Source organism: Pantherophis guttatus, chromosome 2 (assembly GCF_059756535.1).
Source record: "Pantherophis guttatus breed Tessera chromosome 2, ASM5975653v1, whole genome shotgun sequence".
NCBI lineage: Eukaryota > Metazoa > Chordata > Lepidosauria > Squamata > Colubridae > Pantherophis > Pantherophis guttatus.
Genome location: NC_142064.1, coordinates 145,235,270 through 145,252,981, shown reverse-complemented (window position 1 = coordinate 145,252,981; position 17,712 = coordinate 145,235,270). Strand labels below are relative to the sequence as shown.

Below are 17,712 nucleotides of genomic sequence, written 5' to 3'. Positions count from 1 at the left end.
CTAAATATCAGGGACCCAAAAGGAATGCCAGATCCCAGCCCTTGTTGTTATTTTTAATTTTTATTTATTTGTATCCCCCCTTTTATTATTTTTACAAATAAGATGGTAAACGTATCCAAACACATCTTCCTCCTCTTTTCCCCACAACAACAACCTTGTGAGGTGTGTTGGGATGAGAGCAGTGGTGAAATCTAAAATTTGTTACTACCGGGCGTGGCTTGGGGGGGTAATGTGACTGGGTGGGCGTGGCCAATTTTTAAAAAACTTTTAAAACCATTTTTTCTGCAACCTCTTTGGCGAAGAGGTTGTAAAAAAATGCTTTCAAAAGGCTCTGATGACCCCAGTTGAGTTGCCTGATCGGCAGAGGCTTTTTTTCTTTTAAAAGCCTCTGACGATCCCAGCTGAGTTGCCTGATCAGCAGAGGCTTTTTTTCTTTTAAAAGCCTCTGACGATCCCAGCTGAGTTGCCTGATCAGCAGAGGCTTTTTTTCTTTTAAAAGCCTCTGACGATCCCAGCTGAGTTGCCTGATCAGCAGAGGCTTTTTTTCTTTTAAAAGCCTTTGACGATCCCAGCTGAGTTGCCTGATCAGCAGAGGCTTTTTTTCTTTTAAAAGCCTTTGACGATCCCAGCTGAGTTGCCTGATCAGCAGAGGCTTTTTTTCTTTTAAAAGTCTTTGATGATCCCAGCTGAGCCGCGCGATCATCAGAGGCTTTTTTTTTTTTTTACTTTTAAAAGCATTTTTTCCGCTGAAGAGGTTGTAGAAAAAATGCTTTTAAAAGTAAAAAAAAAGTCTCTGATGATTGTGTGGCTCAGCTGGGCATGTGGGGGGAGGGATTTTTGCTACCCGTTCTCTGAACCACCCGCCACCATCGCTACCGGATCGGGTGATCCAGTCCGAACCGGGAGCATTTCACCCCTGGATGAGAGAGTAACTGGCCCAAAGTCATGCAGCTGCCTTTCATAGCTAAGGCAGGACTAGAACTCTAGTGCCTTAATCACTAGACCAAAATTCAACCCAAGCAACCTAAAATAAAGGAGATAGGAAATGCTGAATTGCAAAGTCAGTATGTGATGAAGTATGGAAGCTGCTCTTGGACACCTGTTTCATCCTATGGGCTGAAAGTCAGGGAAAGCTTGCAGGTTGCTTTTTTGTTCCTGCTACTAGACAATGCCTTGCTACCTAGTTTTTTTTTTTAAAGGTCTGGACAAATCGTAAAGAAAGCCTATGTGGCACATATTTGTAAAATTAATGGCTTGAATAATTTGGCTATTATACAGAGCAAATGTGCTGGTTTGGTCAGAAAATAATAAGATGGCTTTAGAGGGCAGTATAACATTTAGTTTTAATAGGGGTTCAATGAACATGCAGGCATTGTTACTGTTTTCTTGCTCCAGTTTCTGTCAGAATAACAGAGTTGGAAGGGACCTTGGAGGTCTTCTAGTCCAACCCCCTGCTCAAACAGGAAACCCTATGCCATTTCAGACAAATGGTTGTCCTATCTTTTCTTAAAAACCTGTTGTGATGAGCACCCAGAACTTCTGAAGGTAACCCGTTCCACTAGGTAATTGTTCTGTCAGGAAATTTATTAGTTCTGGGTTGCTTCTCTCCTTGATTAGTTTCCTCCTATTGCTTCTTGTCCTGCCCTCAGGTGCTTTGGAAAATAAGTTGACCCCCTCTTCTTTGTGGCAGCCCCTGAGATATTGGAACACTGCTGTCATGTCACTCTTAGTCCTTCTTTTCATTAAATTAGATATATACCTAATTCAGTGGTGGGATTCAGCCAGTTCTCACTACTTTGGGAGAACCGGTTGTTAACTTTCTGAGCAGTTTGGCAAACTAGTTGTTGGAAGAAATCATTAGAGCAGAGAACCGGTTGTTAAATTACTTGAATTCCGCCACTGACCCAATTCCTGCAACCGTTCTTCATAGGTTTTAGCCTCCAGCCCCCTAATAATCTCTGTTGCTCTTTTCTGTCCATCTTCCCAAGCGCAGCCTTTCCAACAAGAAGAGAGCTTTATGCATTCCTTTTTCCTGACTTAGCTTTGCAAAAGGCCTATATATTAATTTGGCTTACCAGTTCTATTACGCCTTCTGCTTATAAAGGAAAAGGTAGCAGCAGCCATCACAAACTAGGCCAGGGGCAAATGAATTCTCGGCAAACCTTTCAGGACTCTTTCCCGGAATCATGAATCAGCTGTCATCAAGCATCTTTCAACTGCAACTTTCTTTGGCCACAAATCATCCTAAATCATAAATCAATGCAACTGGACCTTGGTTCAGTAGCAGGATCCATCGAGAGGTACACATGCTAGGTAGGTTAAAAAAACTAGGCACAGTTTTACAGTGTTGCCATCTGAAAATAATCATAATAATAGCTGCCCAAGAGATGGCAACTGGAGTTAGCAAATCCCAGGAGGAAAAAAAAACCAGCCCATCAAGTCCAAATGCAAAGGTGAAAATCTACAACTTGGAACTACAGCTGAGATCATATATTACCTGAATAAGGGCTCATTATCATAACCCATAACTGACTGGGTAATATATTTGGGTATTCAGACGCAATACAATTAACTCAATAGAGTACAGGGGGTCCTTGACTTATGGCCACAATCGATCCCAAAATTTCTGTTGCTAAGTGAGTTTTGCCCCCTTTTACCACCTGTCTTGCCAATTTTGTTAAGTGAATCACTGCAGTTGTTAAATTAGTAACAAGGTTGTTAAGTGAATCTGACTTCTCCATTGACTTGTCAAAACATTGCAAAAGGGGATCGCATCCCCCTGGAACACTGCAACTGTCATAAGTATGAATCAGTTGCCAAGCTTCTGAATTTTGATCACGTGACCATGGGGGAATGCTGCAATGGTCGTAAGTGTGAAAAACGGTCACGGGTCACTTTTTTTAGTGCTGTTATAACTTCAGTCACTAAATGAACTGTTGTAAATTGAGAACTACCTGGATACATTGAAATTAAATCATGTTTTGCCCTCCTTAAGGCACAGCATCCTCCCCAACTCTGGACTCCTCCTTTAAGCCCAACCTCCCAAAAAATCTGTTAAAATTTAGCATAATACAGGAATGTAGCCTGTAAGTGAACCACTGGGCTACCCTGGGAAGGGCCTCCCTGTTTTAAATTATTCCTTTCTCTTCCATCCGATGTTCTTTCTGCATCATGATAGTGCACTCATTAGAATAGCTACTGATGTAGAACAGGAATAGAGAAATATGCGACATCATGACACTACAATAAAGAGGCACCCTTGTGTGTTACAATAGAGATCTCAATTGCGGCATGCTGTTTTAGTTGTAGCCCCCAAATGGACTCACACTGAGATTAATACCTGTAGCACCACCACTGAACACCTTCAGAAATATATTGTAAAGCCCGTCCTTCATACTGAACCTGGATTGAGGAAACAATGATCTCTGTAGGAAGAGAAACTGCATTTTCAAAGTACATGTTTGAGGATTCAGAGAATACAATACCTTTTCATGAAGACCTCGGGTACAAATATCAAAGTGCAGCCAACATGTTGTAGGCAAAATGCTAGGTTCCAACTTGGCAGGAAACCCACCCAGGGTTCTTGTCGTAGGAAAAATAGGAGGAGGAAGGAGTATTAGGTATACTGGGTTATTAATAAAAATAGTAAAGGTGATGAAAGAATGAATGTGTCAGGGTTCCAATGGATGCCCTAATTAAATCATGAGCCTCGAGCCAAACCGCTCGAGTTGCGAACTGCTTTGCGAGTTGACAGAATGAATGAATGAATGAATGAATGAATGAATAAATGAATGTGGAAAGCTGAATCCAGACTGTACGGAAGTTATAGTCATTCCCAGCAGTAAGACTTGTTGGATTCAATAAAGTACAAGCCTATTTGGAGTAGACAAGATGAAGGACTCAGCTGTTAATTAGCTTACCATATATTCCTTTGAGATCAGTGGGGCAAATTAGTTGTGTCAAGCCCTATTGATTTTAACCAGAACAAATACAGTTAACTTAGTTGGGCTCCAGGCTATGGTGTTGAGCCAGCATCACTAACTAGGACTTTAATGATTCACACTTTCCAATTATGCTTCAATTAGGGATTGAAGCTTCTGTTCTCTTTTGATTTAGGTTCTTTAAGCTGTTTCATCCCTTCCTCCGAAAATTACTATTTTACAGAATTTAACCACCAAGTAATGAATTAGTGCCAATGTACAGATCTTCAGCTATATTTATTTAAAATGTTCAAAGGTCTGGCAGGAGAAAACAGCAGGAGAAAGCCCTAAATTAATGAACTACGCTACAATATTATTAATATCACACAGATCAAGCACTCAGGAGTCTAAATAGGTCTTGAGATGGACTGAATTAAAAGTGACACAGAAGAGGACTCTCATTCCATTTTGAAAACCATCTTCTCCAATCCTTTACTCTGTGAATGTGTTAGACTATAAATTCCAGTGGCTCAGGAAGAAAGCTAGACTATGCAGGCACATTTCCTTTGCCAGATCACCAAAATAAATAAATAAGTGTGAGAAGGGGTACAAGCCCAAACCCTCCCCAAATCCTGTTTACTAGAAATTAAAAAAAAGATATGGGCCCACAAATCACAAATCATGACCCCTGTCTTAGATTGAATTAAATCCCAGGGAGAAAGAAATTGTCTGTCTTTTGTTTCTTGAAAGTATAGAATGAGTAGCAATAGCAATGACACTTAGACTTATATATCGCTTTGCAGTGCTTTAAAGTCCTCTCTAAGCGGTTTACAGAGTCAGCATATTGCCCCCAACAATCTGGGTCCTCATTTTACTGTCCTCAGAAGGATGGAAAGCTGAGCCGACCTTAAGCTTGTCAGGATCGAACTGCTGACAGTCAGCAGAATTAGCCTGCTATCCTGCATTCTAACCACTGCACCACCATGGAGTAACTTTTTCTTCCACTGAAGGCATAGAACGAATAACTTTTTTCCTCCACTGACATTGCAGGATGCATTGGGCTAAGAAGACCTCTGGCAGAGCGAAAAGTGAATGGAAAGAATATTTCTTTCTTTTGCTTCCATTTTCCCTTCCACGCTACAGACTTCAGGTAAAGGGCAGGTGACATTGGCTAGAGGCCTGAATTAATCTCTTCCATAGAGAAAGAGCTGAAATTGCAGCTACGTGAATTAGCTGCCGGCTGCCCTCTCTAATTGACCACAGTAATACAGCAAATATAGGCATAGATCTTAATAGAATGCGCATAGAAGGAAAAGGCAGGACAATAAATAAAACACAGGCTTTTCAGAGTCATTTCCAATCGCGGGGAAATCTTGCTAGCCCAGCATGGGGTTGTTAGGATGAAATCAGAAGATTTTTACAAATCCCAGGGCAGTTTATTGCCCCCAGAGGCAGCAGCCTTCAAAGAAAAGAAGGACCTTGTTTAAACCAGCCAGCCAGCTGGCACTGTTCCTATAGAGACTGGATTCTCCTCTGGACAATAGGGCAGCCAGGAGGAATGACACAGTAAACACACGGCTGACTTGCATAACAATACTCGGCCAAAAGATGCTGAGCCTTTCCTCCCCTCCTCCAAGCTATGCTTAAGTTTTAAAATATAATCTTGCTTTAATGGAGGTGGAGGTGGCGATCTGAGCAATGCATTAGAAACAGCCTACGCACTAACCGGGGGGGGGGGGGGAGAGAGAGAGAAATATCTTGGCATATTTGGCTGAATTGTCAGTACACTGTCAGTACATTATGTGCTTCTGAGAAACGCACAAACCTCTATCTTTGCACGTAAGGCAACACTGGGGAATAAAGACAACACAGAAGTAATACTTGGAGTGTGGTTTATTTCAGTGCCACATCTCCTGCAATTGTTTCTGCTCTTGCCTTGCAGTCCTTCGTGTGAGATTTATTTCCTGGTGTTTCAGAGGTGGGAAGAAAAGCAGATGTATATATTTTTAATGAGAAAAGCCCTTGAAACTTTTACCAACCCCCGAGGAGTAGCAAACAGATGAATTACACAAAACTGCTTACTTAAGGTGCCTTCCTCCAGTCAATATACCACAAACAGGCAGAAATTGGAATCGGCCAACTCGCCATGGCCAATTTACTGCAGGATAACCCACCACAGGACAATTCAACAAATACAAAAGTTAAATTAATTTCAACGGAACCATGGGCAACAATAATAATAAAAAAGAAACTCTATCCAGAACTATAAGAGTTACAATAATTTTAACAAAAACATGGTCACCAATAATAAAAGCAACTGAATGAAACAATTAATACAATGTTGAGTAGCAATAGCACTTAGACTTATATACCACTTCACAGTGCATTACAGCCCTCTCTAAGTGGTTTACAAAGTCAGCATATTGCACCCCAACAATCTGGGTCCTCATTTTACCCATCTTGGAAGAATGGAAGGCTGAGTCAACCTTGAGCCCAGTGAGATTTGATCTGCCAAATTACAAGCAGCCGGCAGTCAGCAGAAGTAGCCTGCAGTACTGCACTCTAACCACTGCACCACCGTGGCTCATAGAATTGTTTCTCAGTGAGTTGTCCTGAGACAAGGTGGCCATGGCAAGTTTTCCTGCAGCAAGTTGGCCATAGTGAGTTGGCTGTGGCAAGTTCGCATTAGCAAGTTTGCCACAATGAGGTTGGCCATGGCAATTTGTTGAGTTCTAAGGAGCCTTGGTGGCGCAGTGGACTAAGTGCTGTTAAAGTAGCATTTAGTTGCCAGCTGCCTGCAATTACTGCAAGTTCAAATCTCACCAGGCTCAAGGCTGACTCAGCCTTCCATCCTTTCGAGGTAGGTAAAATGAGGACCTGGATTGTGAGGGCAATAAGCTGACTTTGTATAAAAAAGAACACCCGAAAGCCCTACTAAGCAGGTATATACAAAAGTATCAAGGCTATTGCTTAATGCATTGTAAGCCGCCCTGAGTCTCCGGAAAAGGGCGGCATATAAATCGAACTAATAAATAAATAAACAAATATTGGAGTGTTATATGAGCTCGTCAGGAATGCAGAACAAATCCCTCATCTTCGAAACCAAGATTAACAAAGCTGGAGTTGATCAAGGTCACTGTGGGATCCCTGCAATGAACTGGAATTCCTCTGATCTGTTTCACGCACAAGTGATGGAGATGGAGACCGACTGCAGTTACAAGGGGATTGAGGAGTAGAAGTCATAACTTCTGCCATGTGCATCTAATGTAACTGTATGGGTATGCTTCCTATCTGTGTATTAGAAAGACTCAACAGAATGAACACAAGGAGATAAACACATCAGTGTGTGTTGGGTCCTTGGTGCTCTCTGAGTTTGGGTCTTTTCTTGCAGACATTTCATTACCTGGCCAGGTAACATCAACAGTGCTAGCATTGGGCTAGGATAGGGCTAAGATGCGAGGGTGATATATTGGCTGGGGAGAAGGGTTTTCTTGTTTTTATCTTTGTTTTATGGATTGTTGTGAGTTGTCTAGAACCAACCTGAAAGAGCAACAAAGACCACATAGTTCAACTCTGAGCCACAAATATTTTCTTCTACTGACTCACCATGAGGGAATGGAATGGCCCAGATTAATGGTTAGTGGCTATGACTGAATCAGAAGCACTAAGCAGAGGACTATTGAATGAATGTAAGTGGTTTCATTCATAAAAAAAGAAAGCTGCAAAAGGACAAATAGTTCAAATTAAGCATCTACACCAGATTATGATGTTTATCCACCTACTAGTGATTGGCCGGGCAACCCAGAGAGTAGGAACTGCCAAAGCATTGTTAATGTAGATATAATTTCCATTGCTTTCCATGTGCAGAAGAAAAAGCACAATAGAAGAGACAGTCAAAAGTAGCAAAAAAGAAGTTTTAGAGCATGAGAACGATAACAGTTTAGCCAACCCAATAGAGGCCTGCATAGATCTACCTCAATGTTTGGGGTCAGAAAACTAATTCTAAGCATCCCTGTAATCCAAGATGGTGCCATGTGACAATTCTGCCCAAGAGACCTAATGTAGAGAGATGCAAAGGCTCATGTCTACCAGACTACTTCGGTAAGGTAAAAATGAAACCTGAACTCACTAGGAGTTCAGAAGAAGGCTCACTGGGATGTCCCTTTCTTCTTAGCTCATTACCTTCCAGATGTACTGAAGTGCTGTTCAAATAAACTCTGGATTCTGGTAGATCATCTCTGCAGAATACCATGCTGGCGGTCGCAAGCTCATTCTGGAAATACTCTTATTACATTTAAAGTTTATGGGATGTAATAAAGATCCCCAAGGTGTGAAACAATTGGAACTATGAATCTTTTTCATTCAAACATCAGCCCAACTATTCAGATGAGCAAAACGTGCTTAGAGAGAGTATGGTAGAAATAAAATGCAGTAAGCATGATGATGCCACTACTGCATTTTCCTGGCCTACAGTTGGACTATATAACTGTCAGAGTAAGCTCACCTACTGTATATTACTTCCAGAAAGTGACATTACTAGGAAGAAACAGCAAATTCAAGCCAGCTTTCTGAATCATTAAAGAGCAGGCATCATTCTGCAGACAGTGAGGAAAGAGCTTCAATCGAGCAACTAGACATCCAGCTCAAGGCCAGCATCTTCTACGTGTGAATGTCTCCTGGGAAGGATGGATTTGGAAGGGTTTAAAATATATGAAGTCGGTCTTGCAATTCCTATTCTATTTGCTTCTGGGCAAATGATTTATCTTGATAATACTTCCAGTCCTGAAAAAAGAAAATACCAAGATGGGGAAGAACCTACCATACTTTTGTGCAAGAAGCACACTAGATCAAGGTGGGAATGGGGGATTCAAAAAAAGCTTATTTTCAAGCAAGGGCAGGGGGCAAAGTAAAGTAATAGACAAAGAATTGGCCCAAGAGCTGAATGTAAGACAAATGTTGCATCTCGGTTTCAAAACATGGATTCACTCCTTTGAACTCATAAGTTTTGCCTTGTGCAAAATAATTCCCTCTTCCCCATTCCTATCCCAAATATGTAGGCATGTTCCTTTCATGCTTTCCTTTCACATTTATGCACAGCTACCAACACATATACTCCCCTTCTGTGGGAGAAGGAGTGGCAGAACCTGGGGGCATCTGCGTGAAAAGAGGGATCAGTCAAGAGTCCCTACGTAGCCACAGGCAACCTGAGACCAACCCTCCTTGAATGTCATTAACCCTTACCTAATTCTAAGCAGGTGCCGATTGTTAGTTGAAAAGATACATATTAAGCATAGGCTATAGCCAGGATGGCGAACCTATGGCACACGTGCCACCTGTGGCACACAGAGACATATCTATGGGCACGCGAGCTGTTGCCCTAGCTCAGTTCCAGTCTGCATGCGCACGCCGGCCAGCTGATTTTTGGCTGGCCCCATGCACGCTGCCCCTCCCCTCCCAGGAGTCTCCACAGAGCCTGTTTTGGATGCCAGGTAAGTACAGGGCTCACGCAGGGGCTCTGGGAAGGCATTTTCAGCCTCCAGAGGGCTTTCAGGGGGGTGGGGGAGGCAGTTTTTGCCCTCCCCAGGCTCCAAGAAAGACTCTGGAGCCTGGGGAGGGCAAAAAATGGCCTTTCGGGCCCACCGGAAGTCAGGAAATGGGCTGTTTCTGGCCTGGGGTGGGAGAGGCCGTTTTCACACTCCCCAGGCTCCAAGAAAGCCTCTTTTTGTCGTTGCGTGCCAAAAGCGTGGGGAGCATGGGGGGGGTCGCACATGCATGCGGGGGGAGTGCGGGGGGCATTGAATTATGGCTGTGGGCACATGCATGTGCAACCCCCCACGCTCCCCCTGTTTTTGGCACACGATGGCAAAAAGGTTAGCCATCACTGGGCTATAGCAATAAATCAGTTTAATTGAACCATCATGTATGGACCTGGTCTTCCATGCCTGACACTTTCAAGCACATCCATGTCAAAATATGCATATAGGGATCCCCTCCTAACATCCTTCCTCCCACCCCTATTCTACAAATGCTTTCTATTGCTTTGTTGCATCCATGTTCCACTCCCCCTCCTTCTTCTCTCATAAATTACAAATAATCCCTACTACTCTTCCATTCTTCATATTATTGTTAAGGCTCTGGACTTCAGAGCGACAGCCTGGCACAAGGAGGAGAAAAGCTTGATTGCCTGCCTGGTGCTATCCAAGGTCCTGCAACTCCAATCTGACCAAACGGTGACTGTAACTTCACCCTCTTCATGCATTTGTTGTATTTCATAGATTTGTGGTTGGTGCACAATTCGAACTTTGCGTGGCATCAGGAAAGGCATCTGGTCAGTAATCGCTCAGTTCCATCCAGTCACCCTGATCCCGAATTAAGAGATTACAGGGTCATAAAAATGGAGGTAGTTGGTGTCCAATTGAGGAGAAAACTCCACAGATCAGTCATTCAGTGCATGCTCTCCTATGTATGGAGCCAGATTTGATACTCAGCACCTCAAGTGGGAAAAAAAAGTATCTCATGGAAAATGGATGGGAGATAGACTGGAGGCTGGAGATGACAGAAGATACCATTTGTGGAAAATACTACTTTGATTCATTTGGTTAGACTGACTCACTAAGTATTGCAGATAAGTTTCTTCTGTTGAAAAGGAATAGAACATCCTTAGACAAAGGAACAATTAATCCACCTGCACCTTGCCTAGGTCCCTTGCCTGCCATGAGCAAACCAGTTTGTGGGTCTTCAAAGTTCTTTTCAAGGATCTGAAAAGCTTAACAGCAACCCTACACTTTTAGACTTTCCTCAAAAAAAATAACCCAAAAGGACAATTGCATTTTGCAATGCCATTACCCTTATTACCTTCCATTAAGCAGATGAAACTGAGAGGGGGAAAAAAAGGAAGAATAAAAGCTGGGTCATTAAACACTATTTCCTACTGGATTAGTGTATTAGTGTGTTGGTTTTCTTGATTTATTATTAAGTTAGAAGGTTGACTCAGATATTGTGATCAAATAGCATATACTATTACTATATAGCTTCCATGTGAGAAGTACCAGGTCCATATATGAAGGTCTAATTAAACTATTGCTAATCATGCCTATGCACAGGAATCTTCTCAACTAATGGTTAGCACCTGTTTGGAGTTAGGAAAGAGTCAACAGAATTCAAGGGTGAGGGGGTTGGATTTAGTCCACTTGTAGCTATGGAGGGATTCTAGGCTGATCCCTCTTTTAACTCCAACCACCAGATTTTGCCATGCCTTCTCCTACAATAATAAACTTTTCATGTATTGTACAAATGTATTGTTTCATGCACATTGTACAAAACTGGAGATTTTCACCACGTTATTTTGTGACAGTGGGTGATGGGACATTGTGGAACTAGAAGAAGCACCCCTCAACTCTGAAATGTCTGCACAATGAGATGAGACAAGATGATGAGATGAGATGAGATGAGCTACTAACTCCGGATGGAGTAGCTTCTTCAGCAATGCTTCTCCAATTGCCAGCATACCCTTCTTAATGAAAAGGACTTCCTCCCTCAGAGCTAGGTTCTTTGCTGAACGATTGTGCTGATTGTGGTTTGTTTAAATGTTTAAACGTCCCATGGCTTATTTTCAATTATACCTCCTGGCATACCTCTACTTGACTCCAGGAACAGTGGGTTTAATTGCCTAGTTAATATTGCTTAGTTTAATATTGGGCTCAAATTTCTTTTTAGTCATGCAACTTACTAGATAATCATTAGTCACATTTTAACTAACCATTCTCACAAGGCTGTGTAAAAATAAACATTAAAATAACATATGTGACCACACTTAATTGGCATGAAACTATACTAGTGTCATAGCAATGGAATAAATAAAGGCATATTAAAATCTGCTTGCAAACGCCCCAGATGGAAGAATAGATCTTTAATTATAACAAAGAAATATTTTGTTGTGCATATGAATCCTAGCAGCTTTCAGACTTGGTTTCTAGAATCTAGAAGGATATCTGGTATGCTCATGGCAATAAAATTTTGTACAATTTTCATGAGATGTGCTATCTTAATTATGCCCCAAAAACAGATTAAATTTTAGCATGGGCCCTGTCTTAAGGGAGTTAATTGTTTTGAGACTTCAATTAACTTTTTCCCCATTCTAGCCTAGTTCTTAAGATGAGGTTAGTGGCTCACTTGTATTAGCCTCTCCTTTGGCAACACGATATTATTCTTTCTATTTTTTTTCCTTCACCCTCCTGCCCACTTTAGGTGAATAAGAACCTCGGTATTTCCCAGTGTTGCCAATAGCAAAGTCCCAAAGGGCAGACAGCTGGAATGGCAGGCCTGGATTCTACCCTATCATCAAGATCAATGGAGAAAGAGATTTCAATGAAGGGAGTACCCAGATTGTTCAGCAGCAAGCAAGATCAATTTCCAATTTCAGTATTTTAGCCAGTGACAAACAAGACAGTCACATTAGGGTTTATGCTAGACCCGTGATGGCGAATCTATGGCACGATTGCAAGAGGTGGCATGCAGAGCCCTCTCTGTGGGCACGCGCACCGTCGTCCCAGCTCAGCCAGCTGGTCATCAGGTTTCTGCCACTCTGGCATGCACGCACATGCGCACATTCTAGTTTGGGCACTCTGTGCCTAAAAGGTTCGCCATCACTGTGCTAGACAATTCAGATTAATACTTCACTCTCTTTCCAACTGTAATGGCTTTGCCTTTGGCCACAAATGAAACACATGACTTCTCTTTATAATTGTGAAATACCAATGGTAGAAACAGGAAACACACAGGCGTTACCTTCGAACAAAGAAAGGGATTCACTGGGTTGTTGGTCACATTTGCCTAACCAGACTATTCGTCCACTTAAAATTGATTTTTAAAGTCTCTCTCAAGTGGAGCTCAACTCCTACTGACACACCTATGTAGTTTTCTTCCTTCTTCCAATCTAGTCTAATCTAAGATTTCCTGGGTCCAAATATTTACTAGATTCAAATCTGCTTATTTTTTTTACCCCCAAAACACCCATGTTCTACAAGGTGCTGCCATGAGCAGAAACTTTGTCCATGTGGCCACCTTGATTTATTACATCAGGCAACGGTTCTTTGGGATTTTAGATAGAGGCCATCCTCAGCCTGTCTCAGGAGTCCAGCGGTCAAATCTGGGAACTTCTACACACAAAGCAGGCATTCTTCAACAGAGCTCTTCAAACAAGGGAAGCCACAATCACCCCACATCCTGAGAGGAACAAGGAGAAGCAAAGAATATCCTTCCCTTATGAAGCAACTGTTTATAACGGGTGGGGAACGATGGCTCCATTATGACTTGTGGACTTCAACTCCCAGAATTCCTGAGCCAGCACGGCTGGCTCAGGAATTCTGGGAATTGAAGTCCACAAATCATAACAGGGCCATCATTCCCCACATCTGGTTTCTAAGTGGGGAAAAGGTTATTTTCCTTAATATTCCTATATAAGAATGTCCGTATCTGATAAAAATGGGAATAATTCATCCCACCATGACAGGTCAAAGGCCATTCCATAATGTGACTGCCTGATCCTTCCCTTGCCCTCAGCAGATATACAGAACACACCATGAAGAATATTGCTGAGACCAGATTTATGGGCTAAATATAGAGCTCATCTTACCAGGTTATAAACAGACACTCATCACCACTGGCAGCAAGATTTACTTAAGGGAGGATAATAAGCCATCTCTAGGCCTAAATCAGCCAGCTTCAATAGGAGTTTCTGGGTTCAGCTACTTGCAGAAACCATATTGGTAAATTACCTCAAAAATCTATAGATGGACACTGCCTCTCAGCAAGTCCGATAAAGTAACAATAGCTCACCAGCAGAAAGAAATACTGATTTGTTTAGCTACAAGTGAATCTGTGGCTAAACTTTGTATACGAATACGTGAATTCGTGTTTCTTCTAAATATTTATTGAGATGCTTCTATGGGTCTTGAGAGAAACTGTACCTTAAATACTACTTTTTTCCACATGGACATCTTTGCATGTCAGTATTAAAAGATTGATAAGCACCATATGCATTGTGTTGGAAGGGGGTTTCAACATGGTAAAAACATAGCATTCTGTAAGCACCACCCAATCTATAAATGCAAACAAGGGAATATACAAGCCACAGGGCAAAACCATTGGATGGTGGCCTTAAACACAGCAGAAGACCTTGTTCCATCCATTCTAAAAGCCAACTTGTAGCTTACCTGTGCACAGTGGAGATCCTGTTTGCATCAGATATTCCAGAGAAATAATAAACTATAGTGTGTTACCTTTAAAAACCCGAAGTTTCAAGATCCTCTGCTGCAGTTAATCAGCAAAAATACATTTAAGGGCTACTGATATATTAATAATCACCCCTATCAAATTGGTTGTGACACCCTATTGTAGAGATGTTTGTTACCGAAGCTAAAAGGCCCTGACCCACCTCAACCCATCACTAAATGGTGTCCCAAAGGCTGCCAAATCCCCAGACACTGACTGGTACCTTCTTTCCAAAACTCTGCTTCCTGAACAGGTCACAAACTCCACCTGCTTATGAAACAACTATGGCTTGTCATCATGGGGTTCTTGTCTTGTGAGGGACCATAATATGGTAGTCCTCGACTTACGACCACTATTGAGCCCAAAATTTATGTTGTTAAGTGAGACATTTGTTAAGTGAGTTTTGCCTCATTTTACGACCTTTCTTGCCACAGTTGTTAAATGAATCACCACAGCTGATAAGTTAGTAGCAGGGTTGTTAAGTGAATTTGACTTTCCCATTGACTTTGCTTGTCAAAAGGTGATCACATGACCTTAGGACACAACAACAGTCATAAGTATGAGTTACTTGCCAAGCATCTGAATATTGATTGCATGATCACAGGGGTGCTACAAAGGTCATACGTGTGGAAAACGGTCATAAGTCACTTTTTTCAGTGCCGTTGTAACTTTGAACTGTCACTAAGTCAACTGTTGCAAGTTGAGGACTACCTGTATCCCTGTGGGGGTGTTTCCATTTCCGCATGTGCAGATTGACCGTAACTATACTTCAGTCCACCGCACACAATGGGATAATAAGACTTAAAGTATTTACATACTTCTATAAAATATTTAGGCATGAGGTACCCAAACACTTAAGCCAGTATTGAGAGAAATCAGTGATCAGGTGGCCTGCTTAGTTAAATCAGTGTAAATATCTAATATTGATCTGCTCCATATATTGCTGGAACTTCAAACATGGAAATTTTATCAGCCCTTATTCTTGGCTTCCTTTTCTAACCTTCTTAAATAATGTCAAGTTTAATTCAGTATCAGTATGCCCTGCCAAAGAAACTGACCCCTGGAGGATAAATTTAAGTTTTCCTTCTAGGAATTCTAAAAAATATGAATTCTACAGAAAGGCAAAACAAACTCGAACACATTCAACTCCTTGCTTTTTAAGGTCATCCCTCTGAAGGAAAATCTCAGTCAACAACAGGGAAACACAAAAACACAACAAAGTAGAGAGTAAAGGAAGAATCCAGGACATAACTACCATGTTTCCCCGAAAATAAGACCCTGTCTTATATTTTTTTGAACCATGAAATAAGCACTTGGCCTTATTGCCATGCGCTCAAAAGCCCGATTGGGATTATTATCAGGGGATGTCTTATTTTGGGGGAAACAGGATATAGATCCACCTGGTTGGGCCAACCGCACAAAAGGTCATACATCACAGGACACTCAGGAATTCCTCCCTGATGGGAGAGACGCATTTGAGCTCCCGCGTTTAACAAGTGTTAAAACAAACATTTCCAAGTTGTTCACCTACCTGATCAAAGAGAGCTTTCCAGTGCTGAGAAGTTAGAGGCAAGGCATGAAAGAAAGAAGAAAAAAAAAAGAGAAAGAGGAGGAAAATGTAAGAACAAGGAAATGCAATGCATGTCAGAACTCTGCTTCAAAGGAACAAAATATGACATAGGGAATATAGGAAAGGGAAGATCTGCTTATTTTAGTCTAATCTGGAGCCGGAGGGGCGGGGGATATACAGGCAATATCCCTAGTTCTCAGAGAATTATTTCCACCCCAAACCGCACACACCCAAAATCCTTCACAGCCACATTCAGAGGCTCACTCTTTTTTTGGTAGAGTGTGGCTTTCATTTGCAGAGTATTCTACAGAGTGTTAATTTCAGTACAGTTTTATTGACTTTTCAAAAAATGGTTTATTTATATATTGCAGAGAGTTTCATTTCTTTCAGTAGGGGCACTGTGGCAAAGATCATTATTAATTTGCTTGCTTATTTATTCCTATCTATCCCCCTGCAATCTGACAATTCTCATCAGCTTATGTGATCTACAATACGGCAACAAACGGGACCTTCTGTTTTCGACTCCCTTCCCACCTCAGAAGTGTGGGACAATGAACAGTTTCTTCTTAGATGTTCTACAAGTCAGATCCCATAAGAGGAGGTAGCAGCACTCAGGTGCATATTTCAGAATCTTTCAACCTCGAAGTGCAAAGACCCAGAAGTATAGATAGTCCTCACTTAATGATTGTAATTAAGACTGGCAACTCCGTATAGGTATAGGTAATCTTCACTTAATGATGGTAATTAAGACTGCTAACTTCATATAGGTATAGGTAGTATACCTATAGGTATAGGTAATCCTCACTTAATGACGGTAATTAAGACTGCTAACTCCATGTAGGTATAGGTACAGTGGTGAAATCCAAATTTTTTTGCTACTGGTTCTGTGGGTGTGGCTTGGTGGGCGTGGTGTGGCTTGGTGGGCGTGGCTTGGTGGGCATGGCAGGGGAAGGATACTGCAAAATCTCCTTCCCACCCCACTCCAGGGGAAGGATACTGCAAAATCCCCATTCCCTCTCTACTCCTGAGGGAAGGATATTGCAAAATCTCCATTCCCACCCCACTCTGGGGCCAGCCAGAGGTGGTATTTGCCAGTTCTCCAAACTGCTCAAAATTTCCGCTACTGGTTCTCCAGAACCTGTCAGAACCTGCTGGATTTCACCCCTTTATAGGTAGTATACCTATAGGTACAGGTAGTCCTCACTTAATGATGGTAATTAAGACTGGCAACTCCGTATAGGTATAGGTAATCCTTACTTAATGATGGTAATTAAGACTGGCAACTCCATATAGGTATAGGTAATCCTCACTTAATGACAGTAATTAAGACTGGCAACTCCACATACAGTCAGGTCCAGAAATATTGGGACATCGATACAATTCTAACATCCTTGGCTCTATACACCACCACAATGGAGTTGGAATGAAACAAACACAATGTGCGTTAACTGCAGACTGTCAGCTTTAATTTGAGGGTATGTACATCCAACTCAGGTGAATGGTGTAGGACTTACAGCAGTTTGCATATATGCCTCCCACTTGTTAAGGGACCAAAAGTAATGGGACAGAATAATAATCATAAATCAAACTTTCCCTTCTTAATACTTGGTTGCAAATCCTTTGCAGTCAATCACAGCCTGAAGTCTGGAACACATAGACATCACCAGACGCTGGGTTTCATCCCTGGTGATGCTCTGCCAGGCCTCTACTGCAACTGTCTTCAGTTCCTGCTTGTTCTTGGGACATTTTCCCTTCAGTTTTGTCTTCAGCAAGTGAAATGCATGCCCAATGGGATTCAGGTCAGGTGATTGACTTGGCCATTGCATAACATTCCACTTCTGTCCCTTCAAAAACTCTTTGGTTGCTTTTGCAGTATGCTTTGGGTCATTGTCCATCTGCACTGTGAACTGCCGTCCAATGAGTTCTGCAGCATTTGGCTGAATGTGAGCA

General features: G+C 41.9%; 1 protein-coding gene across 2 annotated transcripts in view; it reads right to left on the bottom strand.

The window, feature by feature from the left end:
* RHBDL3 (rhomboid like 3) overlaps nt 1-17,712 on the bottom strand; it is a 142,288-nt gene that overhangs the window by 107,354 nt on the left and 17,222 nt on the right. The window contains exon 3 of one of the 2 annotated variants that reach the window (XM_034412523.3): nt 15,724-15,747. The exons of the other annotated variant lie outside the window; for it this stretch is intronic. Coding sequence (XP_034268414.1) covers nt 15,724-15,747 — 24 coding nt within the window. The remainder of the gene's footprint in view (nt 1-15,723; nt 15,748-17,712) is intronic. 2 annotated transcript variants of the gene reach the window in all.